Genomic DNA, 22,802 nt, shown 5'->3' on the forward strand with positions numbered 1-22,802 from the left:
TAAAGCACTTAAAGCTTTGAATGAATTGGATAAACTAATGCTATAATCAGCATTAGTTTATCCAATCACTGATTGTTGGAATAAACTTCCATTTGGTTGTGGAATTCGACAGTCTGAATAAATTTAAGGGAGCATTAAACAAATAATGTGAGTGAATGGATAAAGTGATGTGGATAGTGCGGTGGGGGGGGGGATATATTTTTTTTTTTTTTTTTTTTTTACTGATGCTATATAAGCTTGTTTCCTTGCATCATGTGCTACTGCTAACACAAATTTTTAATACATAGAAATATTGTAAACATCATATCTGTTGAATACACTTGATAAAGAACTGAGATAAACTGAATTCTAATATACTTAAAAAAAACAGCAAAATATTAAAAATGTCCAATCTGAAAGGTCTACTATATAAAACACTTACATTCGGGGAAGTAGCAGAAGCCAAAAGAGGTAAAAGACCACCACAAGCTATAATAATGTTATCTGCAAGTTGTGAGATCAAGTGGACAGTGTTTATAACAAAGATGGCATTTTCACTGCTGTTAACAAAATCTATTACTGTCTTTGTTGTGTGGCTAGAAAAAAGAAATTTGTTAAAATAAATGGAGAAACAATATCATTAGATACAAACTGAAAGGGGGGGGGAACAGATGCTCATAACATATAATAGCATAGTTCTACTATATCACTGGATATTTGAAACATAATACACCTAACACTCAGTTAATATATGTAATGAATTCTTAAGAAATTGTAACATTAACTAGACATACACTAACTGAACCTTAATTTCCAATACAAATGCATCTGTCACCAACATTTTTCTTTACTTTCCATCCGCTTGCAACTCAATCAAATCATTGGTCATAAGGTCTTCTCTATTAGTTCCAGCAACTGATTCACATCTCCTGTATCAATTTCCAAGCATGCTTTTCTACGTCTAAAATTTCCTATGGAACATTTTAGCATTCCTTAGAAATCGTAATAATCAGAGAAAAACTATGGTAAAGCATTCTACAACCCATCATAGTGAATTACTTGATAGGTGCTACTATAGGGTGCGGTCTACGGACAATATAGTGTGAGAATACACTCTAGCATGTGGGATTCCAGTATTCTATTCAGTCTATTTGGTTGAACTGTGATGTCAGTGATCTGTCATTTTTTTTTTGATAGACTAATATTTCGCTAGTGAAAAAAGGTTAGGTTAGTTTACGCCAGTAATTCTGGATGGATTCAAGCAAAAAAGTCTGTAATCTTTAGTGTGCAATATCATACACAGTCACAGTTTTTTTACTTGAACCTATCCCAAATTAGTGGTGTAAACTAACTTTTTTTCACTAGCCGAATATTTGTCTATAAAAAAAAAAAAAAAATCACAGTTCAACTGAACAGAATGCTGGTAGCCCACATGCTGTAGTGTATTTTCACACTATAGCGTCCGTAGACCGCATGCTATAGTAGCACCGCTTGATATCTCTCCAAACCAAAGCAATTTCTTATTACATCAGATATCCAATTTCCATTAAGGATGTTATGCTAGGACTGGTTTCTGCAGAAAGTAGTGATGAAACCAGTCCCAGAAAAGCATTGCAGTACCCCATGCTTTTTTTATTTCTAAATCACTGGCAACGAAGACTTAGAAACATTTTTGAAAGTCATGAATTCTTGCTATGATACAACTAAAAAGTTGGCTTTAATCTGAAATTGCCAGTTGCATCAATCACTTATTAATAAGGTCAGACAACCTTGTGCAGCTTTGAAACCTTGTGCAGCTTTGAAACCAAGTAATTTAATAAATAAATAAATTTTCTGTTTATATTCCAGGACAACCATGCAGTCAGAGGAGTTCACAAGACCGAGAGAATACATTGAAACTACTGTATTTAATAGTGACGTGCTTTCTTCTTCTCAAATGAAATAATGTACATGAGGGCATTTTCTTCCAGAAATGAAAGCAATTATACACATTTGAAAGCAATTAAACACATGCCAATACAAATGTTTCATTTGTATTGGCATGTGTGCTAATGTAAATGAAACATCATTAAGTGTCTCACTTGCTGATCCTAATCATAATAGACATCTACTGTAATTATGATTAGGATCTGTACATTACAAATCTGTACATTACACAAAACACTTGCTAAAGTAATCATAGCACTGATGCAATAATCACTTCAGCAATCTTATTGTGCATGTGTGTTTTCTCAATTTCAGATTTGGCATTTACAGCACACAACTCACTCCTAATGCTTTTTCCAGTTTGAATACCGCAAGGATTAATTATATTTTTCTGAGTTTTCTGTAGAGAGAGATTCAGATTCTACTCTGCCATTTCTTAATATTTTAAAAAGAAAAGTACATAAAATAATATTGCAGATATTTTGGCAAGTCTCAACTAGGCATTCAGTCATTCATTACTACATCAGGATCTGCAATGGTCTGCCTTTCCAGGACAAACTATTGCAGATTTTTCTTTATTAGTGGATACATTCCAGAGTGACTGAACTGTTGCGGCTCTGTTTACAGTTTGTAAACTGAATCCAAGATGTTTTTATGCTCACTCATCTAATTTTATCCTGTGCCTTCTTTAACTGGAAAGGGTTATCAGTTGTGAGATTTACATTCTGTGCTGTTTTGGTCTCATTTAGCTTGAGTACAGACCACCACTGGGAAATGCATGGATGTATTTTGTACTAACTGAGTTGTTGCATAGTTCAAGATATTGGTTTTGTATGTGACAATTATTGTCCCCTGTTGGACAAGTTGCTGATCAAGTATTGCTAATTTCCTGTACGTCTGCCTGCCAGTCTGTCTTATCTAGTTTCCATCTAGGATTTCTACATGGTTTGCATGGGATATTTCAATCAAGGTAATAATTACAGGGTAGTGATCACTAATCAGAGGATCATCACATATTTGCAAGTGGAAAGGTCTACAGCTGTACTGCTCCCATTGGGCAGTGGATGTATATATTTATTCTATTGTTTAGGATGGCAAAACTTTTTTCAGTGTATTAGTTTTTCAATACACTAGCCTCCCCAGTCAGTTTTTGCTAGTTTCATATTTCCCTATAGTGGAATGAGACTCGTGTCAGAGAATAAAAATGCATGGGATGCATATAAATTACACTAGCCAACACAATTTTTATCTCCAAGAACTTAAATGCCATTTTTAACCAATTTTTATGCCTAGATTTCATAAATCACCAATGATAGTTTCACACATGTCACAGTTATTAACTGTGACATATGTGAGATATTAGATAATATCTAATAGAGGGAGTTATGATTTACCAAATATGCCATTTTCACATAATCTAGACAGTAATGTATGACTTACTGATTTATTTTAACTGATATAAACTAATTCTCTTAATTTTAGCAACCAATTCTGGCCTTGGCTTTCTTGTGATAAACATAATCAGACTTCTACCTATGGTTCTTAGGTTCAAATTCTGATGCAACAATTTAAGTTTGAAGAGAGCACACAGCATTTTTGTAGGCTGTGCCAAAGTTTTCCAAGTACAGGAACTCCCTGACTTACGTAGGGGTTGCGTTCCGGGGAACGCTAAGTAAGTCGGGGAATTTCCCCGTGCTTGTGCAGCACTCGCAACTGTGCTTGCTGAGTTGATTGAATCAAAAAAGAAATGTTTGACGAACATGTAAATAGAATTATTTACTGTATTTATTAAATTTTTTATCTCATGCTCAGGAAAAATTACAAAAGCGTGCAATTTAAAAAAATTAAAAAAAAAGAGAGGAGGCATAACGTCAGTAAGTTACCTCTTGAGCATCATTTCCAGAATCGATGTCTTCAGCTGATAAGTACGTCGCTGTGGAGGTGGAGATTTAGAAGGACTGTGGAGATTTAGAAGCCGCTCAACCTTACGAAAGAACATATTAATGGATGACTACACGGTGGCTTTTTTCTTTTCATCGTAGATTTCTTTGTAGCAAGCAAGCATATCATTCACCTCTCGGTTAACTTTTAAGAATCATTTGCTGTCAGGATCCATCTTCTCAAACCTCGCCATTGCCGATGCAATTTCAAGAAACTGCATCGGCAATGGCGATGCAATTATAATGAATTATATCAATATAATGAATACAAATGTATAATAAATTAATCCTGCAGCTTAACAAGTTTCCATAACCATGTTAAATGTTGATACTGTCATGTTTATTTGTTTGTTATTTGGTTTTTAGGAGCATTAGCAACTAAGGCCATATTGCTCCGGGGATATGCAGTGGTCATTCCCTGACTTTTCCGCATCCTTCGTATTTGGTAGTCACGGGCTCGAACCCCAGTCTAATCAAGAAGCGTGTGCTATGCACTGCTGCTCATGCTCACCTGGCTACGGATGGGCCCTACTGTCATGTTCAAAAAGCCTGCTATTGCTGACACTTCCATATCTTTCAATTATGTTTACTTTAAACTCAAGCAGAATTGTTCTCTATTTTTTTACATGAGGCAAGATGTTTCTTTTTGCTGAACATGTGCTAGATGTAGTTGCCATTGAAAAAGGAACATGTAATTAAGAAATTTCTACTAAAATTCACACAAAGCACAAAGCTAAAGAGGAATACTATGGGTTGAATGACAGGCAAATATGAAACAAACAGCATATGATGAGATGCTGTTTTACATATATGTATCACCTCCAAGTTCTATGCACAACTTGATTTTTTTTCCCACTTCAAATCTTATGAAATATCAAGTTTACGTAAGTGGGGCCTTACTTGCTACAAAATATGACATTTATAAGAAGCTAAAAAACTAATGTTAGTTTTAAGAGAAAGTGAGCACTTTCTACTTGTTTAGATATTACTGAGAGCTTAAATAAAAGCACGCAGAAAAAACCATTTTCTTCATAATTCTTATGCACTTCTTGGTTTGAAAGATATAAGGAGGGGAAAAAATCACAGCTGGGTTCAAATAACACCCAGGATTCCCAAAACTGGTACCAGGATGAACTTCAGATTTCTCAGCAGCAAAGCAAACCAAACAACATTAAAAAACAATATTAAAAAAACTTTGTATTAAACTGAAACATAAGAAATTGCTGATATTTTGATGTATAAACATCTTTGGCGGCACCTACTAAATTTCGGATGGTAGTAAAATCAATTTGTCATAATTTTGCGATGCAGAAATGACGTCATTTCCATTTCATAACAAGCAAAAATGGAATCAAGAGAGGAGATCGCACAAAGGATCATGGGGAGTGATCTTGGATGCGATCAGAGCTGGCATAAACCAGCAGGTTGCGAAAAAAAGTTTATGATTTGGGACATACCACTTAGGTGGCTTTAGACTAACCATTGCCACCCGTGGCAGAAACCTTTTGGTAACCAGAGAAATGGATATCTTGAGGGCAGTGATCTTGGATTTGCTTCAGCCTTACCAGTTGAAGGGCATATAAAATGTAGACATTACAGTATCCATCTGTATTACTGAAGCAGTTGTATATTTCCATCAAGAGGCGAATCATAAATGTTTTTCTGCAACCAGCTGGGCCAGTCAAGAATATTTGAATCGGTTCGCAATTTGTAGATAACAGACTCCAAATTACATGTATGAGTAGAATCTTTTGCTTATCATTGGCCATTCTCATTAAGTTGCAGAAGTCCTCATTGGTCATCAAGTTTTCTTTGCAATTGTGCTGAGTCGGTTGAGCTTTAGATCTTCATTCATCTCGTTGTTGGGATGATAGTAAAAGTTTCGAAAGGAGTCTTCTCACAGTTCTATACTGCATGCTTTGTCAGGGTCAACATCGTCATTGTCTTGAGACAATGTCTTACATATTTCAATCGTTTTTGCGAATGTCCGAGTCCGATTCATACAATTTACGATCTAGTATGAGCTCTTCATTGTCATCGTAGATCTTGATATATTTCATCTCTGACAGTACCTCTATTTAATCAATGCGAAATGGTATGTGCAGCACTACCATCTTGCGCTTGTACTCGTTGATATCCTGAGTCAAGTCATAGTTTCGATAGTGTATTATGCGTGGATACTGTAATTTCTTGCAGATCTCATAGGGCTGCATGTGTAATTTGCAACAAAACATGACAGAGTATTAGCATTAGTAGAGGCATACAATGCAAGAAAGTAAGCTCATGCAGCATCAGCCAAGAAAAAAAAAAAAAAAAACCCTCCCATTTCACCCCTCCATGCATTCCAAATGCCTTAAATTTATTTAGGCTATTAGCTTCCACAACAAAAGATGGAAGCCTGTTCCACCACCAATCAACTACCTGCTGGCTAAAGGCAAATTTCCACACATCTATTCTACAACTATCTTTCCTCAATTTGAAACTGTGCCCCCCTGGTTCTTAATCAGAGCAAGAGGAAGAATCCCATCTGCATTACAGCAGCAGAAGTGTTTCCAGCATCATGTGATTCAAGATGGTGAATTCACATATGAACAGTTGTAGAACTGTGACAAAACAGCACTGAATAATAAAAAGGCACCCAACAAAGCGGGCAAGAAAACTAACAGAGAGAGAATTAGTATACAAACAAGACTGGAAATCATAAGTTACAGCCATTATGCACTGATAAAAGTTACAATTCCTGGTGTTTTAAGCATGGCAACATGAAATCTATACCTGTGATTTATAAAAATTGATTCAATGCTTGGATGATGAGTGATATTTTTGCTTCATACTCTGAAAGTAGGTTTGTAACATCAATGATATGCCACCTGCTTTCCAAAAAAAAGGCTGTTAAGAAAAGTCTCTGTTACTGTTGGATCACTGCCCAACTCATCCTTCGGCTGATGTCCTGAAATCAAAAGATGGCAAGATCAGAGTTGTGTTTTTGCCAAAGAACACAACTGCACTAATTCAGCCCATGAATCAGGGCATTATCCAAGCCTTCAAAAGCCTATTCCCGTGGTGAGCCACTTGCTGGTGTTGTGAACTCAGAAATTCAAGTCCTAGAATTTCTGAAAACATTAACACTGAAAACATTTACTTTCCTTATGCAAATCCAATATTGCGTACAACACTGGATTAGCGTGGGAAAAGTAAGTTCAACAGCAACTGAAAACTGCTGTAAAAATGTTCTGGTCCTTGAAGTTGTAGCAGTCATTATCTCAGATATTTCAAGCTGTGCTTGCTACCTGGGAGTCTAAAAAGCTGAAGGAATTGCTATTCGAGTGAGTGACATTCAAGTCAAGTGGAGCTAATTTTGGTGGTCGAGTCAGTCTGTGACAACCAAATCGGCTGTTGCACCTTCACGATGGTGGGACTTTTTAGTAACCCTGGGTATAATCCCCATGTGCAAGTCCTGATATACGGCACCCACACCACACAGAGGAATGCCCCCTCTGTATTACCAGGCATATTAGGTGGTAGATGACCTAACCAAACAGTGAAATACCAGCATTCTGCTTATTGGAAGCTTCAAGTGGTGGAACCCATGTTTAGTCTCCAGAGCAAAAAATTAAAGTGAAAAATTAAACCCTCCCCATCTCTTCCATCATGCAGTAGATGTCTTTTGAGGTTATGATGAACATCATGGCAAGGTCCAATTTTCCTTACATTTCAAGGGTACAGCTGTAAAACGGTGTTCGTGGGGCAGCTGCTAGTTAATACTCTGAACTTAACATTTTAGTAATTCTTTAGAAGGCTTTCGGTCAGCTAATGTATAATCTCGTTGCCTCTACAAGCTGCCAAGAGGAGATGTCTTGGAAACTACTATCAAACCAGATGGAACCCCAACCCTGTGTTGGGCAGATTCTGTAAATAACATCCTAGACAGTATTATTCAGACTGAAACTGGGGAACATTCCCCCCACCCAGCTAGACATTATAAAATAAAACACTGAATATGACAATGCCAATATTGAACCTCTGTTTACTATACAAGACTTAGAAATAGCACTATCTAAAACCAAAAACAACAAGTGCCCAGGCTGTGACCTCTTAGAGGTTGAGATTATCAAAATATTTGCGTAAATAGCACTATATAATAACTATATGACAGAAGGTATATTCCCAAAAATATGGAAAAAAAGCTGTGTTAAGATTAATTCTCAAAAACCCAGAGGAACCACCTACTGATCTCAAATCATATAGACCAATAGCCCTACTCCCTGTACCAGGGAAACTATATGAAAGATTAATATATAGTAGATTAGCTCAGTACTACACGGAAGCAGGTTTACATTGTAACAATCAGTATGGTTTTAAGCAGGGCAACTCTATGGAGGATGCCATGCACCACCTACTGACAACAGTTAAAAACTCAGAGGAGAAATATATGCTGGCAATCACCATTGACTTTGCTGGGGCATTTGACTCACTCTGGTGGCCTAGTGTCCTTAGGAGACTACTCCAGGCAAATGCCCCACAAAACCTCTATAAGGTAATAAACAGTTACCTTACAGACAGAAGTGTCTCAGTATGCACACGGTTCCAGGAATTGACATGCCCTGTGAATAAAGGCTGCCCACAGAGTTCAATCCTCGGCCCTTTCTTCTGGAACATCTTTCTGGACGAATTTCTGGTCTTGGATCTGGGTCCAGTAGAAAGTCTGGCCTTTGCAGATCACATGATTTTCCTTGTAAAAGGTAACACACGAGTGGTTGTAGAGCAAAGATCAAATGCAGCCCTCTTGCAGCTGCAGGAGTGGGCACAAATGCACATGCTCAAAATACTGCCTGAAAAAAACCAAATAAATACTTTTAAAACGCAATTTGGACAAAAGAAGACGTCCAAAAATCAAAATTAACACAACCACTATATGAATGTATAAAAATGGTAACAGAACTAAAATATCTTGGAGTGGTCTTTGATTCAAAATTAACTTTTTATCCCCATTTGATCTACTTGCCGAAGAAAGTGAGAAATTATGTAGGTATGATTGCCAGGATCAGTCAAGCAGACTGGAGGGCTCAAAAGAAAGACCCTGACAATCATATACCGTGCAATGTTCCTACCTGTTATCACCTATGGAGCCAGTGCATGGTTCACCCGCTCGGCCATAGTAAGAAATAGGAATAAATTAGAATCAATACAAAGGACAATACTACTCACTATTACCAGAGCATGTCGCACAGTAAGCACACCTGCGCTACAGTTGCTGGCCGGAGCTCTCTCACTTTACCTGGAAGTAGCCAAAAGAGGCTCATATTATAGATTTAAAAAAAGGCATACCCACAGAATTTTTGGGGATAGCCCTTGATACACCCAACACCTTCAATGATGAAAAAAAAAAAAGAATAACACAAAGCTGCATGAGCTATGGCAAACAAAGTGGGAGCAGGAAATCAGAGGTCTGGTTACCAAACGGTTTCTACCATGGGTAGCAATTGTTAGCCCAAAGCCACCTAAGTGGCATGCCCCTGGACTTTTTGCAACATTTATATTGACAGGTCATGGCTCCCTAAAGGTGAAACTAACCTCCTTAGGCCTGACTGATGATGAAAACTGCACCTGTGATGAGAGTGAAAACTGGGTACACATTCTAAATTGAATGTATAATATATGACATCCCCAGAACAGGGCTAATAGCACAGATTGGCCCCGTTCCCATGAGAGAAGAACATCTGTTCATCATAGAAGAGTCAAATTATAAAGCCTTTAAATCTTTCACACAGAAAGTATTCAAAATGCACAGAACTATCCAAAGAATGACAATTCAGCCCCCCAGCAATTAAATAATAATCAATAGTTAAAATTGCCCAAGTTTCCCACCACACCCAGATGATGACTTAAAAACTGTCAGGATAGCAGTATTCTGCACCCTGACAGGACAAACCTCCCCAGGACTACCCTGCCATGTGTAGGAACCTGAGGCCACATGCCAAATAAGTAACCACGTAGGGGAGGGAGATGTACATGCAAACAGGGAAGCAGATTAGCTGAAAAATATAAGTAAGCTAGTAGCAAAAAGATGCAATGTAGAATGAAAGAAGAATGAATGAATGAGAATGAAAGATAGAATGAATAGGCTGGGCACTGAGTGAACCAGAATTACGGTAAAAGGGAATAAAGGGCAGTTTTGGTGAAAGAAAGAGTGACCTAAAAATGGGAATGAGTGGAAGAGCAAATGTAATTGGCAGAAAGAATACAAAGTTAAAAATAACTTATATTACTTTATATATACTAACAAACATTTACTAACAACACAAACACTATCATTGCATTCTCCCCTGGCCTGCAAAAAACTTGTGGCCTGCACCATAACTGAAGAATAACAGTAAGTTGAGGTGCCTAGAGAGGGCAGTGCAGAAAGCAAGAGTCGAACAAATGAAATGAAAGCTAAAAGAATGAATGAAAGTGTGAGTGAGAAAAAGAACACAAACCATAAATGCTACAGTTAAGTACACATTAACCCTAGTTTTAATTAGTATTTAAATTTATTTAGCTAGTTTAATTTATTTAATTATTTTTTTAATTAATATTTAAATTTACATTACACATCATTGCATCCCCCCTGGTGTGTGAGAAAAAGATGAATGAGTGTGAGTGAAATAAAAAAAAAAAAATATATATATATATATATATACTATCATTAAATAGTGACAAGAGTTAAATTATAATAAAATAAATAAATAAATAATTGAGCATTCATTAGAGGCAGCGACTTGCAATTCCTCCATATGAAGCCGAAATATATTTTAAATTAAATAAAATAAAACATGAGCCAGTAGTATGGCAAAAACTGTAGAGCGAAAATTAACATAAAAATAACCAAATAAACAAACGAACAGAAAAGAAGAATAAAAGTTAGACATAAATAATAGCCCAGAAACCCCTATATAATTTCAAACTTTAAATCCAATTAACATGACGTATAAAAAATTTAGAATAATGCCAATTACATGTTAATTTAGCGGTACCCCCCCCCCCCCCGAGAGGTACCAGTTCCAAAAGACGTGAAATATCACCAAAAAAGGGGGTTGAAGGAACTACTGAAAGATAACAAAATCAGAGTAAATTAAGATAAAATAGACTGACCATTATGCCCCATATCAACAGAGGACCACGAGGCCAATAATGGTAATGGAATTTTCGCTCTACAGTTTTTGCCATACTACTGGCTTATGTTTTATTTTATTTAATTTAAAAAATATATATATAAACAATCCTTCCTAATACCAATATCTCTATATATATATGAAACTTAAAAGAAAAGAAGAAAAAAAAAAAGAAAAAAGTATTAAAAATAAAAAGTATAAAAAAGAATGCAAGTAGAGTGAGAATGCAGATTATGAATGAAGTAAATGTGTCTCTCCCCCCTTCGCTTGGTGGATTAACCACTGCCAACTAACATATCCCACCCCCGGAACGGAATGGGCAACATGACCTTCCTACCAGATTTGACACTACTTGGACATGACACCGACGAAGACATTCTGTGGTTTTGCCGCCAACACGCCACTGGCGATCTGAACTGGTACTCTAACCCGGTTCTCTTTAAAACCCCATCCCCGGGCAGGGAGGGAGGAGACAGGTCTCTGTCTCCTCTCCTCCCTGCCTACCCCCATACTTTGCCTAGTGGGGCTTGTCTCCACTGACCTCTTTGGGGATGCCTACTCTATCATCCCTATTCTTCTGTTTTCCCCCCAGTCTTCAGTCCCACCCTTCTCTCACTAAACTGACCGAGTACAACCCTTAACAATGCCACGAAATTCTAATCAGCATCTAAATTCTACTATTTTCTAGTAAATCTCATTTGGCCAAATTGTAGTGTTCACTCCTTTTTTTTTTTTGGCTTGCCACTGAAATCCCTGGAAATTAGGCGGTGGAGCCTGCCAGAGTATTTAAATAATCTACTGGGTGCCTGACCTGCCTCCTCGTGGCAAAATGTGGGCAATGATAGGTCCCAATAGGGGCCCAATGGCTCAATGGTCAGAGAAACAACAGAACTTAATGCTACACAATAGACCACTCCCCCACACACTTTTTAAATCTCTGGCCTCCACAGAGTTCTGTCGCTCACAAAAAATACAACACGGAGATGGGGGAAACCCCTGGTGCAGTCAGACAACTAACACACTTTATACTTTGCCTCTACTCTGCCAGATAGTGATCGGAGGGAGTCTGAGTAGTGTGTATGTGGGGGAGGCATTGTCAAGGCCACGTTATATCAAGGAGCTGGGAATATTCTTACCACGTGTATGCCATATCCAAAAATTTCATTACTTCTTATAACATGTCCCCCACCTCACCTTTTCCTACTAAGTAAAGTGTATTATGTTAAAAAAACTGGGGAAAACAATGGTAAAATTTTTTCAGCTATAATGAACCTAACTTATAATGTGGATATTAAAGTTATCACCTGACAGCTATATTATATTTGAGGTTGCACTGTGTATGTGTGTGTGTATATATACAGGATGTCTCAAAAATATTGGTACAATCGTTTAGGGGAGGTAGGTAACTTCTAAAAGAATGTGAATCGCATAGGAACCCATAACCGGAAATGTCACAGGAAAGTAGTAGCAGAAATGACAAGACAGCAATTAGTGACAAACATTTATTTGACATAATATTATCAATGGAGTATGAGATGGATGCATTTCATGATGTTGCAACAGATGCGCGAAGGTTCCACCATGAGACGCAATGCATGCGTGACACTGACGCAGCATGGATTGGCGGACACGGTTGAACACACCTGGAGTTTCTTTGACAGTACCAGCAGCGCAGACGAATCTCGCCACGAGATCCATTTCGGTCTACACAGGTGATTCATACACGATAGATTTGAGGGCCTCCCCACAGAAATAAATCAAGGCTCGATAAATTAGGTGAGTGGGGGGGGGGGGCAGGCAACGGGTCCACCACAGCCAATCCATCGACACCCAAAATGCCTGTTCAAATGAACACACCTTCCATAATGGGCAGGCACCCCATCATGTTGAAACCAAATGTTGCATCTCACATTTGCGGGAACGCAGTCAAGTAACCCGGGTAGAACTTGTTCAATAAAGATCCGATATTTAGTGGAGTTCATGCGGGATGGTAACAGGTACAGGCCGACTAAGCAGTCACCGACCATACCAGCCCACACATTTATTGCGAAGCGATGTTGTGCCGCATGGGGGGGGGAGAGAACAACGTGTGGGTTGTCGTGAGCCCACACATGAGCATTGTGCTGATTGAATAAGCCTTCCTGAGTGAAATAAGCCTCATCCGTGAACAAAACATAGGCTGGAAAATTCAAGTGTTGTTGAAAACTTTCTTGGAGAAACCACTGCGCAAAAGCCACACGTGCAGCATGATCTTGGGGGAGCAGTAACTGAACCCTTTGGAGATGAAAAGGGTGTAAGGAATTTCGTGTCAAACACGCTGTACGCTGCAACGAGACACTCGTAAGGCAGAGGCAACACACGTGTGCTGGTTGTAGGATTATTCTGAATGGCATTCAACATACTTTCTTCCATGGCGGGAGCTCACGTCGAATGTGGTCTCCCCGCACTACTCCTGTTACCTCTAAATGACCCATAATCGCACAAATTTTGATGCACATGTGCAAACAAACGGTGGTCCAGTACATGTCTGTCTGGGAAGCTTTCTCCATAAATTCGTTGAGCGGCTCGTCCATTGCCCTCTGCTAATCCATACACTAAGTGCATGTCTGCCTGCTCACAGTTCGTATATCGATGCATGCTGTTCATGAGGCGACTACTGCTTGAATGAGTAAACCAGAAATTTTCCCTCTCGTGAACTGATGGACAGCGCCGTCTACCGACTTACGGTGACATTTCCGGTTATGGGTTCCTATGCGATTCACATTCCTTTAGATGTTACCTACCTCCCCTAAACGTTTGTACCAATATTTTTGAGACACCCTGTATATATACAGTCCATTCCGGTTATTTGGGACACATCGGGACTAGTGCATTTTGGCCCAATTAAGCAGCTGCCCTAATTATCCAAAGTTTAGTTAAAAATACAACGTACCCCCCCGACCGACCCTTACAATTAATTCACTGTACAATCAAATCATGTTACGATGAACTCACCATAGTAAAGCACTATTCACTATACGATGTGTAGTAAGCACCGGTCATTGTGATCACGTTTGTGAATTGAATTTTAATTCTATTAAACACCGATTCTAATTAGAGAAAATAGGAGGAATATTTTCCACAGGCTATAAAAGTAAAGATACATTAAACACAAATTTACCCTTTATTACCTTACCAATTAAAAAATTAAATGATACATGAAAATCGGAAGAATATACGTGATAATCAGAATAATTAATACATACTGTAATATGTACATACGAACCAGTTGACATTTCTGTGTGGGGGTTAAAATTTAAAACAGTTAAAAGATAAGCGATCAATAACAAAGAACACGGCACAAATTGCAAGTAACACGATACGCGCAAGTGAGAACGGAGTAACGAGTTACAAAGCTTTAAAAATAGGAACGAGGAGAAGCTCAGAAAATTAATTTTTTTATATGATTGAAGATTCCATGGAAGCGTAAACACATTTCACCATAATAACCCACAGAATTCCAGCTGTTGGTATTATTGCAAATTCAGTAAGATCACGTTTACTGTCCGTTTATGATAGGTTGCACTAACAGAAAAGGCAAATAAACAGGTGATTGCTAATTATTTTTATTGTTTTATGGTTGTGACCTCCAGAATTTCAAATGAACCACGTGGTACCGTCGGAGACAATCGTAGGGTAATATCCAGTGCTGCAGTCTCCTGCCTTGATTAAACTGCATGCTGTCCCAATTAAGCGAAGTAAACCCTGGCTATTTTCTCGATTGGTTCCTGTTTTTTAAGATTTGCCCCAAATATACGGCTGCCCCGATTAACCGGTGGCCCAAATAACCGGAATCCACTGTATGTATGTTGTTATTTGGTTTTTAGAAGCATTAGGAACTAAGGCCATATTGCTTCGAGATATCCCTGACCTTTCCGCATCCTCCGTATTTGGTAGTGCCGGGCTCGAACCCCGGTCTAATCAAGAAGCATGTGTTATGCACTGCTGCTCCTTCCCACCTGGCTACGGAGGCACCTTCTGTGTGTGTGTGTGTGTGTGTGTGTGTGTGTGTGTGTGTGTGTGTGTGTGTGTGTGTATATAATTATGAATAAAAATTAAAATTAAGTAAAGAAAGAAAATGGATTTGAATTTGAATAGAGATAAAATGAAATATCAATAATATGAATTATGGATCAGGGACACTGCAAGAGCAAAGGTACCCTACAACCATAATGTATATATAGAAAATTATTTTAATGTTATGTGCAAATCTTTAATTTAACTTATGCTAATAATGAAAATACCGTGTACCCTGGGAGCGATGTATGTTGAATAAAGGGGGGAAGAACGTAAAAGAGTAACGTTATAAACAAAGTGCGAATTTTGAAAAATGCAAAATTTGAAAAGAACGAAAATAGAAATAGCAGATTTTTGAAAAGAACGACCAAAGTAGAAATAGCATTGCAGTATCTTTCATAATTTCTGTGTCTTCTTCAGAGGTCATCCACCTAAATTATGAAAAAGAACAGCAATACTCTTACTTCTGTTTCTGACATGTTCTGTATGTCAAAAAACACGTGTACGCGGACACGTTGTAAAAAATAATTTAGAATATAAATTTTGAAAAAATAAAATACAAGTTAAGCAAAAATATTATGCCAAAGTATAACATACAGAACATGGATGACCTTACAGAAGTAAGTAACCCACCAAAAAGAGAAGACAAAGGAAGCGAGTGTCCGAATGACAAGAATGTCAATAACTTACCGCTACGTGACCGGTCGACAAAAAAGAAAGAGCCGGAGGCTAAACCGTGTATATATGTGAAGAAACGCTAGCGGCACCTAGCGTTAGACGAATTTTGGTGTATGTATATTTTGTAATTTACGTAAGCGGTGGAGCTACGCTAGGTTCAAGTTAAGTACATGATACTCAAACTTTCGGGATAGCAAAGAAATATAATTGCTTACAAAGTAGCAGTAGAGTAGCTAAACTTTGTTAAGGCGAAAAATTATGATTGGGTATAGTAAGAAAAATAGTACTCTGATATTGTTTTCGTTACACTAATCGCTCACAGAGCATAAAATGTAGAATTTAGTAAAGCAAAAAGATGATGAAATTATATACATTATGGTTGTAGGGTACCTTTGCTCTTGCAGTGTCCCTGATCCATAATTCATATTATTGATATTTCATTTTATCTCTATTCAAATTCAAATCCATTTTCTTTCTTTACTTAATTTTAATTTTTATTCATAATAATTACTCCCATACGCATCAAGTTTGTAAATAGTGTAAATACAATACACTAGGCCTCTTTGGTGTCTTACGGTCTGGAAAACTTGTACCCACCGATTGGTCTAACATAGTGTATTACCTTGTAATTATCTTGTAATTAATTTTAATTATATCTTAATTAATTTTGATTATATCTTGATTTATTTATCTATTTATTTGTTAATTGTAACTTATATATATATCTTACACTTTAACACAACTGACTTAAGTACATGATGCACCTACTCTCGGACAGTCGTTCAGGGTCCTAACTATAGGAACGGGTTTGCAACCCCGAACTACCCTAGCCCAACTTCATATCCCTAATTTCATCATCTTTTTGCTTTACTAAATTCTACATTTTATGCTCTGTGAGCGATTAGTGTAACGAAAGCAATATCAGAGTACTATTTTTCTTACTATACCCAATCATAATTTTTCGCCTTAACAAAGTTTAGCTACTCTACTGCTACTTTGTAAGCAATTATATTTCTTTGCTATCCCGAAAGTTTGAGTATCATGTACTTAACTTGAACCTAGCGTAGCTCCACCGCTTACGTAAATTACAAAATATACATACACCAAAATTCGTCTAACGCTAGGTGCCGCTAGCGTTTCTTCACATATATACACGGTTTAGCCTCCGGCTCTTTCTTTTTTGTCGACCGGTCACATAGCGGTAAGTTATTGACATTCTTGTCATTCGGACACTCGCTTCCTTTGTCTTCTCTTTTTGGCGGGTTACTTACTTCTGTAAGGTCATCCATGTTCTGTATGTTATACTTTGGCATAATATTTTTGCTTAACTTGTATTTTATTTTTTCAAAATTTATATTCTAAATTATTTTTTACAACGTGTCCGCGTACACGTGTTTTTTGACATACAGAACATGTCAGAAACAGAAGTAAGAGTATTGCTGTTCTTTTTCATAATTTAGGTGGATGACCTCTGAAGAAGACACAGAAATTATGAAAGATACTGCAATGCTATTTCTACTTTGGTCGTTCTTTTCAAAAATCTGCTATTTCTATTTTCGTTCTTTTCAAATTTTGCATTTTTCAAAATTCGCACTTTGTTTATAACGTTACTCTTTTACGTTCTTCCCCCCTTTATTCAACATACATCGCTCCCAGGGTACACGGTATTTTCATTATTAGCATAAGTTAAATTAAAGATTTGCACATAACATTAAAATAATTTTCTATATATATATATATTGTGTTCTTATTGAAGATTATGATAATGATATCTGGTTAAGTTTACAGTATTAGCAGTATTAGATATTTGTCAGTTCTGCCCAAAGCCCCCGATGAAGTAGCAGACAGATGGCCAAGTGAGGGAATGTTATTTGCAATTTACATTGTTTATTATCATTTTTATTGTTATTTTCATTATTTAGCATCATATTATTTTTAATACCATTTCATTAATATAACGTTTATAGGCCTCCCAGGATAAAGCTAGCTTACATTTGCTAACTTGGTAGCCTGGTCCATATACACCTAATTCCCTACAGATAAATATCATTTAATTAAATAAAATCGACCAATATATATATATATATATATATATAGTGTGTGTGTGTGTGTGTGTGTGTGTGTGTGTGTGTGTGTGTGTGTGTGTGTGTGTGTGTGTGTGTGTGTGTGTGTGTGTGTGTGTGTGTGAAGCTGGAAGTGTAAGTTACATAGAATGCCAAACGCCAAGAGGAAAAAAGATAGCAGAAATATATATATATATAGTAGTAATATATAACAGTTAAGAAGCAAAATAAGCAGAAAAAGGAAAAGAACAAAAGTTATATTGTGTCTAATGCTCAAAAACGAGTAGTGTAGCAGTAGTGGAAGCAAAAGGACATAAATAAATAATGTGTGGTTTGTAGAATAAATAAAGTGTCTGTGAAAATGTTAATGAAAAGTACACAAGGTGCCAAAACTAAGAGAAGTTTAAGGGATGTAGTGGTTAAACAGGTGAAAGAATTTGAAAAACCTAGTGCAAAAATGAACTGGGACTGAGGGGAAAAAAAATAATAATAATAAATAAAAAAAAAATATATATATATATATATAAATATATACAAGGAAATAAATAAATAACACTATATTCAGATATGGGAGGGCAATTTTAGCAAGAGGTCGAATCAGGGGATGGCAAATATGCAAAATCTGAATATAGTAGATGAAAATATGATATATAGCCAGGAAATTCATCAGGGGACTACTCCTGACCATGTATCAGGCACTGTATTTCTAAACTTGTCTGTAGTATTAGAAAAAGGGGAGGCAAATATGCGGCCTTTTATCGCAATACTAGTAGAGAAGGTATTCCTTACGCAGTGTAAAAAATGTAAATTAAAAAAAAATAGAAATTTACAAAAGTGTAATGTGGAATATAATACAAATGTATGTGAAGTGCATGAAAAAGTATAGACAAGCAAATGGTATAGGGAATGGTAAATTCTAGGGAAGGGGAAGCGAGAAAAGACGTTTTTTTTTTTTTTTTTGATTTGGTAGTTGTTGGCGCATCGGCTTCTGTGGCCATATTGCACCTCCCAAGGTTTTTGCAGTACTTTGATCCAAGCCCGAGGCGGGAATCGAACCCGCGACCTTTGGGTTGCCGGGCAGGTACTTTACCCACTCGGCTAGCCCGGTCGGCCAAAAAAAAAAAAAAAAAGACGTTCAAAAGAAGGCAAAAATAGGGAGGACTGAGGATAGACGGAGCATTCGTATCACCCTCATATTGCACTAATGGTTTTACGAACGGAGAAAAAATAGAAAAAGACAGTATAAAGAAAAAGAAGTGTAGAAAAAGTCATTAAAAATACTGAACTTACTGGGTGAGTAAGGCCCAACCTTAAAGAACATTACACTTTTGTAAATTTGTATATATTTGTATTTATTTTAATTTACATTTTTTACACTGCATAAAGACTACCTTGTCTACTAGTATTGCGATAAAAGGCTGCATATTTTTGCCTCCCCTTTTTCTAATACTACAGACGTTTGGAAATGCAATGCCTGATACATGGTCAGGAGCAGTCTCCTGATGAATTTCCTGGCTATGTATCATATTTTCATCTATATATTCAGATTTTGCATATTTGTCATCACCTGATTTGACCTATTGCTAAAATTGCCCTCCCATATCTGAATATAGTGTTATTTCTTTACTTATATACATATATATATATTTTTTTTTTTTTCTCAGTCCCAGTTCATTTTTGCACTAGATTTTTTCAAATTCTTTCACCTGTTTCTGTTTAACCACTACTTCACTTCCACTTTCTACCATCCCTTAAACTTCTCTTAGTTCTGGTACTTTGTGTACTTTTCATTTCCATTTTCACAGACACTATTTATTCTACAAACCACACATTATTTATATATATTATTTATATTATATATAGTGGGAGACTGCTGACGAGGCTAGTGGGAGCCAGACGAGTTCAAAGCCACTAAGTGGATTTTCTTATTTATTGATTTGAAATTATTGTTTTTCTAAAACATTTGATTTAAATTTAATAGTATAGCATTATTCTGTGATTTTCTGATTAATCTGGTGTATTTATTCTTTACTCAGCCTTGTAATTGCATAAACGTATCGGTAAGGGTATCAAATCCACGTGTTACAAGTTGCAGCTCCACTGAATGAGAAGTTTTTTAGCCATATTTAGCCGCTTTATTGACCAATTGTTACATCAAATTATTTTCTATAAGTAGCTTATAGACCCAGTCAGGATCCTTAGTTTATTCTGAATTGAGACAGCGATATTTGGAAGTTAATTAATACTTAAGTGTCCGTAGATTTACCGTTCGTAATTTGCCGCCTTTGTTATACGACACATCATATCCCAAACTAGATAGCGTTAGTAAGTATAGTATATAATATAATATTGTCAATTAATCAGTAAAATCTATTAATTTTGTTAAACTTCGTTGTCAATTAAATTGTACTTTTAACTAAATACATATAACGACTTAGATTACAAACGTAACATAATTAATACATAACTTGATACGGAAGTTATATAAAGGGAACTCGTAGATAATACTTGACACTGAAAACTATATATAGCATTATAACTGTGTTGGGATACAAGTTTAGGGTTATACTTTTGTACTGAAATTGAAATTTTATTAAAATTAAATCAAAATCATGACTCAGACCAGAGCAGCAAAGCAAAAGGCTCAAGCTAATGGGAGTGCTGTGGCTCAGAGGAGGAGTGAGGGGGGGGTAGTTGCCCTCTGAATCACAGCCTTTTAAAATGCACAGCTTGCATGATGTTTGTGGAGCAATTGGGTACGGGACATGATATTGCCATGGGGATGTCTTTGTGTGTGCGCGATGCAAGGAGTGAACGAAATCAGGTGAAACTCAGCATTGTTATGGGCCTATATGAGAGCTTGAAGGACAGGGTGGATGCCCTCAAAGGAACTAAATTGTGGGGCACATCAAGCTCTCAGGTTCCCACATCAAAGCCAGAGCTTGCACTTGGTCATCATGCAACACAGCGGCAACCCCAAAAGCAGAATGCGCTGGTCCCACAGGAACTAGTAGTTGTTGGTGACTATTGTCAGGGAAATGGGGAACATGCTTTGTAAAAAGAATAGGTGGAAGAGGACCAGGGTATGTCTGCCAGGGGCAAAGGTTGATGACGTTGTAGAGCGGATATCATCTTTTAAGGGCACAAAAGGTGATATAGTTGTACACGTTGGCACTAATGATATTAAGAGGAGGAGACCAGCAGAATTACTTAACAAGTACAGGTTAAGTTGAAAAAAAGCCGTGAATTAGGGTTGAATTTGACAGTGTCTGCAATTCTGCCCAGACACGATAGGAGGGAGTATATGATGAGAGCCTTGTCGATCAATTCGGCTCTAGAAAGATTGTGCAAGGCTCAAGAGGTAGAATTTTTTTCAGCCTGGTCTGTATTTGTTAAGAGGAGAGACTGCTTCTACAGGGATGGGATACACTTAAATAGAAAGGTTGCAAGAATATCTGCTGATGTTATCGTGGCAGTGTTAGGTGGGTCGGAAAACTGTAAGCTTGGGGGGGATACAAGGACTAATAGATTAACAGTAGTCACTGGCAGAGGTGAAAGTGATTCTTGCACTGCTTCTATTGGAATGAGCAGAAGCCTGGAAAACAATACGCAGGAGATTTCAGAAACTGCCGGGAGTCATTGCGGTACAAGTAAACACATGGGTTGTGTTAGGGTAGCTAAGAATAGGAACAGGTGCAGGTATACTTGCGTGTACACCAATGCTAGGAGTTTGGTAAATAAATTTGATGAATTTGAGGTATTTCTCAAAGCATCAAAGGCAGATATTGTTGGGATATCAGAGACGTGGTGTCACACAGATATAAGGAATGCAGAACTGGAATTTGGGGAGTACAAAGTCTATAGAAAGGATAGACAGGATAGGAAGGGAGGAGGGGTTACAGTATTATTTAAGAAACATAAAATCCAAGGAAATGAAGCCAGTCGACATCACTGGACAGTGCAGTGTCGAGTCAGTTTGGTGTGACATAAGCACTGGGAGATCAAAATTGAGAGTAGGAGTGTGCTATAGGCCTAATGACTCTGATTAGTATAATAAGAAAATGTACAGGGAAATAGAGTGGGCCAGTAAATCAGAGAGTCTTATAATGGGGGATTTTAATTTCCCAGATATTGACTGGAATTTGTGGGTTGGTCATTCACACACTAGCAAGGCTTTTGTGGATTTACTGGATGATTGATTTCTACATCAGCATGTTTGGGAGGCAACTAGAGGGAGTAATATTCTTGATTTGATTATCAGTAGTGATTCTTCATGCGTTAAGAATCTGCAGATAAAGGAACCACTAGTTGGCAGTGATCACAGTGTGCTGAAGTGGGATTTACTCAAAGAGGTAACTACCATCAAGGGTAAGGGGAAGGGTTATTGCTTTTGTAAAGGCAACTACGATGGTCTGAGACAGTATTTAAATTCTATACAGTGGGACCAACTGATGATGTTACCAACAGCAAATTCAAAATGGGAAGCATTCAGGAAACTTGTCTTGGAAGCTACTAGGCTTTAAATACCAACTAAGAAATATTGTTCAAGATTTAGGCTTAAATGGATGTCAGATGAACTAATGAGACACATGGCAGAGAAGAAAAATGCATGAGATACATATAAATTAACACGTGACACAGAAGCCTATGATAGATAAAAGCTGGTCTGTAACCAAGTTGCAAAGGAGGTTAGGCAGGCAAAGGCAGATTATGAGAAATCTTTGGCAAAAGATGCAAAGATAAACAGCAAAGAGTTCTTTACTTATGAAAATTCTCGAAGGAAGGGGATGAATCAGATTGGTCCACTTGATATCGATGGTTCAACTGTTGATGATCCTGCTCAGGTAGCTAACAAACTAAATGAATATTTTGCATCGACATTGACACATGAGGAGTTATTCAGCAAGGAGAATGCCAGAGTTGTATTCAACTCTGGCAGTAAGCTAGATAATCTTATAATAACTGAGAGTAAAGTGGAGGAGAAATTGTTGAAGATAAATACAAGA

The 22,802-nt window shown here is 37.3% G+C and overlaps 1 protein-coding gene across 1 annotated transcript in view; it reads right to left on the reverse strand.

Moving 5' to 3' along the window:
• The window catches only part of rg (A kinase anchor protein rugose), a 1,582,765-nt gene that overhangs the window by 989,426 nt on the left and 570,537 nt on the right, over nt 1–22,802 (reverse strand). The window contains exon 28 of the mRNA XM_090384432.1: nt 422–575. Coding sequence (XP_090240558.1) covers nt 422–575 — 154 coding nt within the window. The remainder of the gene's footprint in view (nt 1–421; nt 576–22,802) is intronic.

This window comes from Mastigoproctus giganteus, chromosome 11, assembly GCF_048544385.1.
Source record: "Mastigoproctus giganteus isolate SK-2022 chromosome 11, ASM4854438v1, whole genome shotgun sequence".
Classification (NCBI taxonomy): domain Eukaryota; kingdom Metazoa; phylum Arthropoda; class Arachnida; order Uropygi; family Thelyphonidae; genus Mastigoproctus; species Mastigoproctus giganteus.